This window comes from Ceratotherium simum, chromosome 38 (genome assembly GCF_057802395.1).
Source record: "Ceratotherium simum simum isolate JZ-2026a chromosome 38, ASM5780239v1, whole genome shotgun sequence".
NCBI classification, from domain to species: Eukaryota; Metazoa; Chordata; class Mammalia; order Perissodactyla; family Rhinocerotidae; genus Ceratotherium; species Ceratotherium simum.
Genome location: NC_141937.1, coordinates 4,087,965 through 4,103,211, shown reverse-complemented (window position 1 = coordinate 4,103,211; position 15,247 = coordinate 4,087,965). Strand labels below are relative to the sequence as shown.

General features: G+C 35.1%; 1 protein-coding gene across 3 annotated transcripts in view; it reads right to left on the bottom strand.

The window, feature by feature from the left end:
• Positions 1-15,247, bottom strand: part of PDE10A (phosphodiesterase 10A) — a 248,225-nt gene that overhangs the window by 117,046 nt on the left and 115,932 nt on the right. For all 3 annotated transcript variants that reach the window (XM_087425039.1, XM_087425040.1, XM_087425041.1), the window contains exon 2: positions 11,672-11,800. In XM_087425039.1, coding sequence (XP_087281165.1) covers positions 11,672-11,800 — 129 coding nt within the window. The remainder of the gene's footprint in view (positions 1-11,671; positions 11,801-15,247) is intronic.

The following is a 15,247-nucleotide window of genomic DNA, read 5'->3' as shown; positions in this document are numbered from 1 at the left end:
ACACTAATCTCCATTTCAGAGCCACTTTCCAAGAAATGCAACCTATGACAGGAGGTCTAGACGACCGTCTCGAGGGCTGAGGTGGTGGAGGAGCCTTCAGGGAGTGCAGAGCCGCCACTGTTTTTCAAGATTATTTCAGTATCTTGATATCCGCATTGCCTAGTCGTGTTAATGAGCTGTTACAGGCTTCACGAATTCACTCATTCTTTCTTTCTATAAATGTTTACTAGCCAGGCACTAATTACTTTTCATAAAGCTTTGATTGATTTATATTAGTAATCCTCGGTTTTACTGAAACTCTGCAGGTCCATATTTAATTTAAGTGTATTCTTTCATTTAATAACTATTTAGAGCAAGAATCCTACCTAACAGGATACTGTTCTAGGTACTGGACTTGCAATTCTTAAAACAAAAATAATTTAAGTACATGCTACATATTACATTTTAAAATGTGTATGGGGAAAATATAAAAAATAAGAGTGAAAAATGTTATAGGAAAAATATTTTGTGTCTAAAATCACTTCTCTAACTTAGAACTGAAGTCATATATCTTAGAAATTGTTAGTAATTTAACATATTCTAAGTTTCTTTTCCTTGCATTAGAATTTCATATACACAGTTATGAAGAAAGTTGAAATAGGACTTACTCTAAAAGTTAATTTTCTTAACCCCACAGTAAAAGGACATATAGAAAGCTGAATAGTCACAACAGTGTGAGGATAATTATAGGCCAAATTGAAATCTGAGTGTCTCCACTGATATCTAAAAAAATATTTCAAGGCTGTGAGTATTATTAAGTCCATCTCAAATAATTCTCATATGTAAGTAATTGGTAAAAGAAATATAATTGTTTATATATTTTTTAAATAAACTCTTTAAGTGAAAAACATTGTATAAATTCCAAAATGAGGAGTTTTGACTACGATCTAAGGAAGCTTGATTTTTAAAACCCTCAGCCTGAGATCAATTTCCAAAATATCCGTAGAATTAATGGTTCCTTTGTTGATTAAAAGTTCTTGGTGTTAATAATTTCTCTAAGATAAATCATTCCTTTCATCATTTTTATCATTTCCTATTCAATTGTTTTGGAAGTTGGAGAAACATCCTTATTTTGTTGTGTCTCTGCTCCACATTCTGTGTCTTATGAGTCATTCTTGATAATGTTTCATGATTTACACAGATTAGAGATATGCATGCTTTCCTTCTTCCTGAGTCTTGTTCGCTCAATGTGCACTTTTCCTCAAATACATTCAGTGTTTTACCATTAGGTTTTAAACTGTGCCAAAACCAAAAGGAACTTTTATTTACTCTACTTGAAAATATTAAAGTCCTACGGCTTCTATAAAAAGTTCCCAGCAAAACTTTATTCCTCTCTAAAACATTATAGAGACACATACTTTTTGCTTCAATTTCAAAAGATGGGGCTACTACATTAAGATATATGCAAGTAAGTTATCAATTACTGACACAACAAACCATCAAAGAAGTGCTCTGATGAGTTCTGGAGAGGTGACAATTGGCCAGAGATTAAAACTTCACTGCATTTTTTTTCAAGCTGAACAAGACACTGTAGATTGTGAAAAACATTCAAAACATGTCTTATCAAATCTCCTTTAAACCTTTCAATAAGTTCACGTTGCTCTTAACATAAAATCCAAAGCCCTCAACATGACCTAAAAGGGCCTGCATGACCAGTCTCTGCTCACATCCACATCCTCTTCCTCCATCATGCTCCAACAAAGCCCCTTCCACCATGGTGCCTTCCCGTCTCACTCCCGCTCTTTTAGCTAACAAAGTCATCCTTTAGGCCTCAGCTTAATTTCTACACTCTCCGAGAACCTTTTTCTAGCCCCAGACAAATCATTAAACACTAACCTTCCTTTTTAGCATTTTTTTTTGGATTTTTTTTCCAGTTTTATTGAAATATAGTTGACATACAGCACTGTATAAGTTTAGGATGTACAGCATAATGATCTGACTTCCATATATTATGAAATGATTACCATGATAAGTTTAGTTAACATCTATCATCTCATACAGAAACAAAAAACAAAAAAGAAAGAAAAAATTCTTTTTTCCTTGTGATGAGAACTCTTAGGATCTCCTCTCTTAGACAACTTTCCTATATATCATACAGCAGTGTTAACTATAGTCCTCATGTTGTACACTACATTCCTAGTACTTATTTACCTCATAACTGGAAGTTTGTGCCTTTCGGCCACTTTCATCCAATTCCCCCTCCCCCCATCTCCTGCCTCTGATAACCACGAATCTGATCTCGTTGAGTTTGTTTTTTTTTTCCAGATTCCACATGAAATTGAGATTATATAGTATTTGTCCTTCTCTGTCTGACTGATTTCATTTAGCATAATGCCCTCAAGGTCCATTCATTTGTCACAAGTGGCAGGATTTCTTTGTTATTTATGGCTGAATAATACTCCATTATTTATACATATACCACATCTTCTTTATCTACTCATCTGTCAATGGACACTTAGGTTGTTTCCTGGTGTTTGTGTTTTGCTATTGAGTTGTATGAGTTCCTTATGTATTTTGGATATTAACCCCTTATCAATTAGATGGTTTGCAAATATTTTTTCCCATTCCGTAGACTGTCTTTTCACTTTGCTGATGGTTTCCTTTGCTGTGCAGAAGATTTTAGTTTGATGTAGTCTCGGGATTTTTATGGTTTCACATCTTACATTTAACTCTTTAATCCATTTCAAGTTATTTTTGTGAGTGGTATAAGACAGGGGTCTACTTTCACTCGCTTATCTGTGAATATCCAATTTTCCCAGCACCATTTATTGAAGAGACTGTCTTTTCTCCATTGAGAATTCTTGGCTCCATTGTCAAATATTAGCTGACCATATATGCTTGGGTTTATCTCTGAGCTCTCAATTCTGTTCCAGTGATTTATTTGTCTGTTTTTATGCCAGTACCATACTGTTTTGATTACTATACCCTGAAATTAGGAAGTGTGAATACCTCTCACTTTGTTCTTCTTTCTCAGGATTGCTTTGGCTATTCTGGGTCTCTTGTGGTTCCATATAAATTTTAGAATTGTTTTTTCTACTTCTGTTAAAAAATGCCATTGGTATCTTGGTAGAGATTGCATTGAATCTATAGATGGCTTTTGGTAGTACTGATGTTTTAACAATATTAATTCTTCCAATCCATGAACACAGGATACTTTTCCATTTATTTGTGTTTTCTTTGATTCCTTTCGTCAATGTCTTGTAGTTTTCAGAGTAGAGCTCTTTCATCTCCTTGGTTAAGTTTATGCTTACATATTTTATTATTTTTGATGCTATTGAAAATGGGATTGTTTTCTGTATTTCTTTTTCAGATAATTTGTTGTTAGTGTATAGAAATGCTACTGATTTTTGTATGTTAATTTCGTATCCTGCAACTTTACTGAATTCATTGATTAGATCTAACAATTTTTTGGTGGAGTCTTTAGGATTTTCTATATTTAAAATCATGTCATCTGCAAATAGAGACAACTTTACTTCTTCTCTTCCAATTCTGATGCCTTTCCTTTCTTTTTCTTGCCTAATTGCTCTGGCTAGGACTTCCAGTACTATGTTGAATAGGAGCAGTGAAAGTGGGCACCCTTGTCTTGCTCCTGATCTTAGAGTAAAAGCTTTCAATCTCAGCACTATTTATAATTGACTTAGGGTGGGGGGATTGGGTGAAGGTGGTCAAAAGGTACAAACTTCCAATTGTAAGAATAAGTACTGAGGATGTAATGTACAACATGATGACTATAGTTAATCCTGCTTTATGGTATATTTGAAAGTCGCTAAGAGAGTAAATCCTAAAAGTTCTCAATCCAAGAAAAAAATTTTTTTGAATAACTGATTTAAATAATTATGATCAAATTACTATTTTATTCCTCCTTTAGACAATAAGTTCCATTACAACTGAATTCATGTCCAGTGCTTAGGAAATGCTCAACACATAGTCGACATTTGCTAAGTTTGAGTAAAATGAATTAATTTGTAAACCTAAATGACAACTCTGAGACAAAAATTAAGCTGTGTGCTTTTCTAGTCCCCATTTCAGCCATGAACTTCCCACGTGACCATCTAAAGGATCAACGATAACATGTTATGGGGTGGCAAGAAAAAGTCAATAGTAAGGGATTAGTGAATATAGACTAAATGTTTATTACCCCTGCAACAGAAAAACTGTCCAACAAGCAGAGGATACTGGTTTAAACTGAATTAGAATTATTGAAAGTTGGGGCAAAACTCTCCATACAAGGAAAACCCCAGAAGCTATCTTTTAATGTTTCTTCTATTTCTTTCCTATTAAAAAAGCAGCATATATAAGAAGAACATAAACATGCCTATAAATCCCTAAAATCCCAAAGCAACCACAATGACATATATTTTGCTAGCTCTTTGTCTGTGCATTTATATGTAATTATTACCTTGCAAAAAGGTGATAATATATACTGTTCTGCAACTTTCCATACTTGAGTGAAGCTACCAATTAAACACCTATTTTGGATATATACGTTGTTTCCACTTTTCCTATTACAGTCCATGCAGAACATGAATAAATAGCTAAAATAAAATGAGGGTAGAAAGACAAAAATTTTAACACCACTTTCTCCCATTCTTAAGATAAGAAAAAATATTTTCAAGACGTGAAATCTGTAGCAGAACTACTCTACAGCGTATCAAAATTGCCAGTACTACAAAAGCAAACAAGAAAATCCCAAAACTCAAAAACAAAATACATAAGAGGAGCAACTGAGCATATTCATCCCTTGGTATCCATGGGGGATTGGTTCCAGGACCCCCACAGACACCAAAATCTGCAGATGCTCAAGTCCTTTATATAAAATGCCATAGTATTTGCATATAATGTGCGTACATCCTCCTGTAGACTTTAAATCATCTCTGGATTATTTATAATACCTAATACAATAAAAATGCTACGTAAATAGTTGTTATACTGTGCTGTTAAGGGAATAATGACAAGAAAAAAAGAGTTTGCACATTACAGATGGAACCATCCTATGCCTTTCCGCAGGTAGTTGAATCCAAGGACGTGGAACGCGCGGATACAGAGGGCCAAATCTATTCATTTTAACCAAACTGTTGTTTGAACTCAACCGTTGTTAGCCAACTTGCTTTCACCCACCCCACGGCTTTCTATCAAATTGCTTCTACCCAGAATTTTCTGGGCCAAATCCTCCCCCTTCCGGTTCTACCAGAAGTAAATCACTCCAAACCCAGGGGCCCTGGCTTTGTCCCCTGCTCCCCCCCAGCAGCAGCAGCACATTTGCTCCTCCACAGGCCCCTAAACGCCTAGCACAGTGGCTCTCACCTCAGCTTGCATTAGAATTCCCTGGGAGGCCCATGGAAACGCGGCTGCTGGCCCACCACAGCAGTTTCTGATTCAGCAGGTCTGGGGCGAGACCCGACCTACGGCACTTCTAACTGGTTCCCCAGTGATGCTCACGTTGGTCTGGGGATCACACTTTGAGAACAGTGGCTTACATCAAGAACCAATTCCTGCAAAAAGCCTTCTCCATTTTCATACCTCTTAATGACCTCGATCGACCCTCACAAGCGTTGTCTGGACAACCTACACCACATCATCTAACACCTGATAGATACTCGTTTGCTGTACTCTCATACTTTCATGTCTTCTTTACACACCACAAGATGTAAACACAAGAAATATTGCTCCCGTGACTCACAAAGAGCCCAGGACACGGCAGACGGACAGAGGCACCTCCTTAGTACACAGGCCCCCTGCGACTGGCTAAAGGCAAACCATGTGGATCTTAAAATCTCAAGCAAATTTAATTCTATTAAAAATTTCTATTTGCTAGACATTAAGCTAGATGTTTTCAAATATGCACAGTCAACAAACACTGAAATCATCTTATTCTTTGATTACGTGTTCATTATGTCTTCCTCTATTAGAAAGTGACCTTGAGGGGAGCAAGTTTATATTCCTTGTTCTCCAATTACACTCCCATAGTAGGAACTCAATAATTATTTGTCAACTGGGATACTGAATGACTATCCAGAGAAATGACCAGTGACTGGTCACATTCTAGCTACAGCTTGCCACTCAGATGGATGTTTCTAGAAATGATTACTCAACCTTTGGTCAAATAATCCAGATCTTTGTTAAATCTTCAGGAAGCTTTTAAGGGGTAGATTAAAGAACAACAACAGCAAGAAAACACTGAGAAATAGTTATACCACTCATCATTCATAGGTCTTTATTTTGTTTTTAAAAATTTATGGTTGGTGAAACAAAATTTTAAATGCTGAATTCTATTAAATAGATGCAATAACTTTTACTAAACATCCTTTTCTATAGTATGTGCAATTATCAAATACAATTTTTATAAAAAAAGACACCAAAGAAAACAAAGTATTTTCAAAAATCCACTAGTTCATAACATTTTCATTAGTTAGAATCCTTTGTAAACAAAATTTTTACTTACGAAATGTAGTAATGATGTTCAATGCACAAATATTAGCTACCATGGATAGGAACTTTATAGATACTACAAAAACTGCTTCAGAAATCAATCTAGCCTGTAACGAAGGTATTAAACTTATTTGAATTAGTTTCATATTCACTAACAATATTTGTAATGATCTGACTTAATCTTTAAAATTATCAAAATCCCAATCAATTTGATTCAATTGCTATGGAGCCCAAACACTCTCAAAAAGAATAAATTAAAGATACATCTTTATAATAATATGAGCAATTAACAGAATTAATGGAATATATCAAGTACTTCTCTGCAAATGAATTAATATCAACTTTATCCCCCTTCTAGTTACCAGATGGTGAACTCATGTTTATTTATAATTCAGATCAAGCTATTCAACACATTTAACACATTTTCTGGTTTCCATTACAAAAGAAAATATGAAAGTTCTATATGAAAATGTCATTTCAATATTTGAGACAAAGAAATTTCAAGGAAAAGAGAGAAAGTGCCCAAAACGAAGTTCCCAATAAACCATTTCACCAATGTGTTTTTTTTCTTATTTGTGATATGTACTAATACTTAACATATCATTTATTTAGTGTCCAGCTTACTAAAACCTTCTAACATTGCATGCTTTTGCAAAGTAATTCATGCCCCATTAATTGAATATCCCACTACATTATATATACTAGCAGAGAAACCATCTGTCATATACTAAGCAGGAGAAATATTATTTAATCTGCATTACAGGCTGCATAGAGTAGGTTTAGGGGGCATAATTTACATCTCATCAATTCTAAGTATGAAATATCTAACAGTATTATTTGAATGAAAATTAAATCTCATCTCTAGATTCCTGGAGAGGTGACAAATATGTAGTAACTACATTCTCTGAGTAAAAAAAGAAACCACTCATGTATTTGCTGAAAAATATTTAAGGCAGCTGACAGCACCGATATTTTCATTATTAATTATTTGACATGTATAGGTACTCTGCTGGTGATATAGTCTGCTACGGAATATTTTAGACATAGAAGTATAATAATAATAGAAATTACTGGCCATAAAAGATGGCATTGCTACTCATAACTCTTAAATGATTTGGGTTCAATCAGTCACCCTCTTGAGTACCAAATAGCTTCCCCTTGGAAAATGAATATCACAGTTACATTTTGGCAGTTTTATACAAAATCCACATATTTTAAATATTATTCTAATAACAGAAGGTGCCAAATACAGTCACGCTGACTTCCAACATTCTCAATTCTTTATGCGTCCTTGCCAACACCAGCAACATTGTCACCTCACAATTTTTTACATTAGAAGCCAAAAGGGAATATTGCTGACACTCAAACATGACTCTTCCTGTACATAACGGAAATATGAGAATGACATTAAGGGCGTAAATTTGTGTTCCACCTTAGAATGTTCTTATAAGGAATGCAAAAGGTTGGGTCTTCATCATATACTACTGTTTATTTATTAATTTTATATTTATACTTTGATATTTGTGTAGATACTAAATAGTCTTGATGAATACCAGCTAGGCCTGTCAAACTTACTTTGCATAAAAATTAGCATAAAATATAACATTTAGTGAAACAATTCACGACCTAGATAGTTTTCTTTCTTTCTTAAGTTTTTCCCAAATGGAAGTAGGGTTGTGAGGGTGAAGAGGCTTTAATGCTTTCTGAGGAAACTGTTACACATTCTCTAAATGCGTACGTCAGGTTACAAAAGAAATAAATGGTAGCTCCAATTTCCAAACATCACTGGAAAATTGACTGTTTGGAATTTACCATCAGAGGTCAACCTTCAAAAGGCAATTTGCCTCGTAACTACAGATAGAACTTCATGCATTTGAAATGAAAATGGTATGAAAGCAATAAAAACTAAACTCAAAACAATAATAGTAAAGACTTTTGAAATTTAAATCTGGGGACATATGGTGGTCCATCTTTCCCCAACTCCCCTGTCTGTCAACACCAAATAGATGATGATTCATTGTGGCCGGCTCCCTCCATAAGACCACTCTTACTCGGAGATTTCAAGCCTCGACTATGCTCGACCTCACTGTCAGACTACCTAGAAGAAAGTAAAAACTTGTAACTCTCTTCTATTTGTTTGACTGTGAATTCCTTAGCAACTCAATAACCCTAGTACCTGTACAATGCTTTACACATAGTTTGCTGAATAAATGAAAAGACAAGGTACCTTGAGGGATCTAAACATATACATTATATAATCCTTTCCCTCAAGAAGCTTTTAAGTGAGTGTAGGGGACATAAGAGCATGAAAGCAGTTCTGGGGTCAGGCATATGATAACCAAGTGTGGTGAGAAGCGTCATAACAGTTCACTCGGCGATTGAAAACCCAACCCTCCCTAATTCATTCATTCGTTCAAAAATGTTTACAGAACCCCCCACTACGCATCAGGTGTGTTGTTAGGTGACAGATACAAAAATAACTACGATGCGCACAGACCAAGCCTTCATGTTGCCCAGAGAGTTACCATCAGTTGATCCCTCAACAACCAGAGGCTGGACCTCCAGCGATCCCTTGGCTTCCCCTGGCACAGTTTCAACATCTGCCAGCTGAACACGACTCTACCTGATCTCCCCTGATTGTAACCAGATGTAAAGGGTGAATACATTTGAAATGCCTTGGAAATTACAACTCCTCTATGGCCACAATATTGATGCATTATAAATACTACTGTGGTTTAACCGAAATATGCCATGCATTCCCTATTTTTTAAGAGTTTTGCCTAAGAGCACCAAGCAAGAGTAGATGCTCAGTAAAATACTAAATGAATGAAGAACAACCGGCTTTTTTGACAGCACAAAGTTACCATTAAAAAACACTTGCAAGCAATATGAAAACCGATCATTTTATTTTATTTTTATAAGTTTATTTATTTATTTTTTCCCCTCAAAGCCCGAGTAGATAGTTGTACGTCATAGCTGCACGTCCTTCTAGTTGCTGTATGTGGGACGCGGCCTCAGCATGGCCAGAGAAGCGGTGCGTCGGTGCACGCCCGGGATCCGAACCCGGGCCGCCAGCAGCGAAGCGCGCGCACTTAACCGCTAAGCCATGGGGCCAGCCCTGAAAACCGACCATTTTAAAGGCAAATATAATCTTGTAATTTAAATAATCATCCCTTTATTCATTTATTAAAAATCTGAATTTTCATACACGAACTTCTCTAAGCAGAATATACCTTTACACAATTTTCTGTCCCCATAGCATAGATCATTTCCATATGAGGCTGGTAATGAAATAATCTGGACAGGCTTGTCTCATTTTCAACAAACTACTCTCCAAGACCTTCTATCTGTCACACTTTCTGATCCTGGGTCCACCCACGGACATGGAAACACTCCCTGAAAATCCTCTCCACAACAATTTTCTTCCTCAAGACGTTTCAGTGAAGGGATTTGGAAGGAGAAGGCGGCCTGGTTGAGGAGAACAGGAAATTTTAAAAAATAATGTGGGAGCAAGGGAAGAAATGAAATGCTTCCACTGACCACGACCTTAATCCATAACCATATAAATCAAATAAAGATATTTAACTGGCTTTCTCTACTGCAAAGAAAACCGGGCAATGCTTTCTTCACGCCATTCTCACAAGGTTAGTGCTAAAGCTCCTTTTTATACAGTCTGCAAGGGCCACGGTGACACACAATCTCGCTGAACCCAAAGTGGATGTCACAAGATACATTCTTGTGATAAACTCCCTCGGAGGAGGAGGTAAAAAGGGTCTTACCAGACTGCAGCGGCAGAATTAAAGCTTCCCCTTTACACACTTCCACTGCAAACTGCTCGCCTCCTGGTTTACTACTGATGCACTCTGAGACGTGGTGGCTTCTCTGCCTGTCTCACCACTAGATGGTAAGCCCCAAGTCCACATCTCACCCTGCCTCTCTTCATGGACCGTCTCTAGTCCTCAGCAAGGTCACGGTCAAAATCATCTCCTTATCAGGACAAGTTTTTCTTCCCGTATAACTGAGTGCTGTTTCCGTTACATACTGCTTTTCTTAATAATCATTTAAGTCTTGAGTGTATGTATCAAACAGTTTAAAGTAGTATTTGATCAATTAACATAGAAAACAGATTTGGGAGATACGGAATGATGCAAATTTTTATAAAAATTTAAGAGTTAACTATCACTGCAATACTGAAATAGTATGCAAAATTTTTCATTTTCTAAGACCTAGACTCAATTTAGTTATCTCACAGATACCATACATTCTTGCACTATATTATTATCCATCATTATATAGCAAGTTCAAATATGCATCTTTCCACAATGTACCTTAAAAACAACTAAGTCACACATTTGAAAGTGTCAAACTTCTCAAACTGTTTTCAAATATTTGAGGTTTGTAATAGCTGAGATATGCCATGTCAAGCTTCGTTCTTTATATTAAATGCTATGATTGTTTTTAAAAGAATATGCCTGTCTCTGATTTATTTATATTTCTCTCTCCCTCTTCCTATATATTTTTGTGTTTTTAATATAAAAGTTCTTCAAATAAAGTCATATATAAAATTAATGTCCACCATAAAAACTACATTCATAGAAATTAAAATTCATATTTGGCCAAATATAAATTCATTTAAAACCAAAATTAAAATTATACTACAATATTCAAATCCAAGATATTAATATATATTCAAATGTGGGGGAAATTTCTTGGACTTCAAGCCCACATCAAGACTTTTAAGCCCCCATGTCTTTTTTTCATAAATAAAATTGTGTCTTAAGTTTATGAGTGTGAATGAAATGTCTAAGGCAAAGTCAAGAGATTTTTTCCTACTGTGCACATATAAAAATTATTTGAAGATTTCTTTTTGCAAAATATACTTTTGAAATGTATATAAAGAATATTTTATAATCATTAATATTAATCAAATAAAATTAAGTCTAATATTAACCTCTGCATTTTTCAAATGGTCATATCTAAATAAATTTTCAAGAATTCTTTGCCAAGTGTTTTTTAGTCAAGGATTTTTCTTTTCTATTCATTTCCCCTCATTCTAACTTATCTTTTTAAACAGAATAAAACTCCTACAGTATTAAAATGCTAATACTGGTCGACTTTGTATTTTACTTTCTAGCACGTATTAAATACCTTTCTGTCACCATAGAGTAGAAATAATCCACACTCAGTCTGAATGAGATCTTACCTTCTGGTTTGTTGTTTTTCCTCTTCAGCCATTTTTCTACAGTCTCTGCACTAACACTTTCAGATACAAATTCATCTAATACCTGGGGGTGAAGAGAAAGATAGGCCTTCACTTTTTCATCCGTCAAATCTGTAAAAGAATTGAAAAGAATAAAATTAACCTATATGACATCTTCATATACACCAAAGATAGATAAAAATGACACATTACACTTAGATTGATTTAAGACATAAATATACAAAGAACATACAGATGTATATACATACAATGTAATAGTATTCATCCATAAAAAAAATAATGCAACTCTGATACATGTTACAACGTGAAGGAAGCTTGAAAACAGTGTGCTAAGTAAAATACGCTGCACACAAAGGACGAGTATTATACGATTCTACTTATATGAAGTATCTAGAATAGGCACGTTCATAGAGACAAAGTAGATAGAGATTCCCAGGGGCTGAGGAGGAGAAGAAAGGGTACAGAGTTTCTGTTTGGGGTGAAGGCTAAGTTTTGGAAGTAGACAGTGCACGAATTGTGAGTATAATGAATGCCACTGAATTCTACATTTGAAATGATTAAAATGGCAAATTTTATGTCACATATATTTTACCACTATAAAAAATAGTAAAACAACAAAAAAAGTAAAGTTAGAACTTGAACGATTTTAAGCTACAGACATTACATCATGTTACACAGCTGTTTTCCAACAGTAAATTTTAGTGTTATATTTGAATGGATGCTGTGTTCCAGTATTGTGCAGTTAAGCCTTACAAAGTACTTATTTTTTTTGTAAATAGTTATCATAGATTTAATAGTCGAGGTAAGTGAAACTCTAACCATAGTAACAAACAGGAGAATATACATTTTTAGGAGCTAAAAATGTTTATGACTAAGTTCCTATCTTTTACTGTTTATAACACAAATTCTCCTTTTTCTCAGGGTCATTAAATCCAATGATTTAACTAATGCTCAGTTCAGAATAATTTTGACATTTGGTCATTGGTATTCTATGTATGTAGTCAGTTTCATTGAAATAATTTTCGTGCTCTAACAATAACTGTCGACTACACATAGGATTTTCAAACATAGTATTTTTACATGTTTTCATGTTAAACATAAAATTATGTTTTCAAATCGATGCTTCATGTTGGTATGCCATTTCATTACACAACTCCAAACCACAAGCAGGAGTTCAATAATTATTACTTAGTCGTGGTAATTATTTTTACTACTGTCTCCTTTCTGAAATATTCAATAAATTACTATCCTTAGGGACGGTTAGGCGAAAAAGGTAATGGAAAATTGTACTTGGAGACGCAGAAGGGAAGAAAAGGAGGCATATCTTTATGACTCCAGGGAATTGGCTGCATGTTTTCACCACCAGAGAAGGCACAGAATTCACATGTGTTAATTAATTCTACTGGGGACTAGAGTCACAACTGTTCTCATTCTACAACAGAATGGTAGAACTGAGAAGGCAAATGATTTCTTTCAATGAATTCAGTACTTAAACAGTCCACTTAAACTATATATATAGACATGGATATATAATTATATAGTCATATTAGATAAAAGAAAAACAAGACCCCTGTCTAAGTTCACCCTGCCAAAGAGCCCCAGGGAGGTAAAATACAATTTGAAAAATTCCACAAGGTGCTAAAGATAAGAGACTCATTAAAGTGAGAGAGCTCTCCTGACAGAGCAAGTTACAGTCCTCAGATACACAAGGCACAGGATGTTGAAGTAAGCTGATAGCTGACTTGACCTTCAAAAAGACAGAGAATGCAAATTTCATACTCTCTTTGATTACATCACAGTGTACACATTTGACATCTGATTCCTTCTTAAAACTTCCTTCTATCACTCCTGCGATTCAACCCTATACAGTTCGTATCCTAGCTTCCTATTTGCTCTTTACTTCTGCTTTCTCCTCAATAATCTAAGTCAATGATGGAGAAATCTGAATCAGAAATCTTAATATATTTTTGATCTCCAGTCCTTGGATATTCTTCTATCACCTCAAGCTCCATCTTGACTCAAAACTAAATGCCATCCCCTTCCCACTTATTCTTATTATTTAATGTATTAATTAAAATCCACTAAGTGATTTTAACTCTCAACTTTCCTTTTTCTCTTACTATTACTCTCCATTTTCGCAGCAACTCAGGCTGAAAATACACAGTTATAATTGACTCATCTCCTGTCATCTCATTTCATCTTAATGTGTTATTACACAAGTCCTACTTGCCAAATTATGTATCAGATAAGAGACTTGTATCTGAAATATACAAAGAGCACTTAAAACTCAACAAGAAGAAAACAAACAACCCAATTAAAAATGAGTCAAAGATCTGAACAAACGCTTCACAGAAGAGGATACAGATATGGCAAATAAGCATATGAAAAGATGCTCATTTGCCATCAGTGAATTGAAGCTAAAACAAAAATGAGATTCTACTACATACCTACTAGAATGGCTAAAATCCAAAAAACTGACTATCAATTTTGGCAAGGATGCAGAGCAACACAATCAAATTCATTGCTGTTAAGATTGCAAAATGGTTGTGACTTTGGAAGTCTGTTTGGCAGTTTCTCATAAAGCTAAATATAATCTTACCATATAATCCAGTAGTCACATTATTAAGTATTTACCCAACTGATCTGAAGACTTATGTCCACACAAAAACCTGCATGTGAACTTCATCACAGCTTTATTCATAATCATCCAAAACTAGAAGTACCAAAGATGCCCTACAACGGGCAAGTATACACAAGTTGTGGCATAGCTGTACAATTAAATACTATTTAGCAATAAAGAGAAATGAGCTAACAAGCTATGAAAAAACATGGGTTAGTCTTAAACGCATACTGCTAAGTCTTAAACGCACACTGCTAGTCCGAAAGGCTGCATCTTGTATAATTCTAATTATATAACACTTTGGAAAAGGCAAAAGTGTATAGAGAGATAAAAAAAGATCAGTGGTTGCCAGGTGTTCAAGGGGAAAGGAGGAAGACTGAATGGGTGAAGCACAGGGTACCATACTGAAACTATTCTGTATGATACTATAATGGTGAATACAAGACACTATGCACTTGTCAAAACCCATAGAACTTTACAGCACAAAAAATAAACTTTAGTGTATGTGAATTTTTAAAAAATAATTTAGAAGGTTGGGCTATCCCAGGATGGAAGGTAGAATGATACAAAAGAATCTAAATGTATTACAATTATATGAAACAACCTCACTGAAGGAGGTAGAGGATAAGGTGTTGACTTACGTAACTTTGGAAAAGAGTCTGTAAGACTAAAGGCCAAAGAAACGGCATAAAAGCACTGTTCTCTAGTTGATAAAGTTATCCCATCTGGGTAGACCTCAACAATTCTGATACCACTATTCATGTATACTGGAACTGAACCACCAAATACGTGGACAGTGGGAATGAGGTTTCTCAATGGTAAAGTGGGACATCACAGATAAGCAAGAGGAGTCTAGAATGATTTATGTGGTAATGGATTAGAGTTTGAGACATCAGTATGAACTCATATTTAGCTCAATATAGACACGATGGTACACA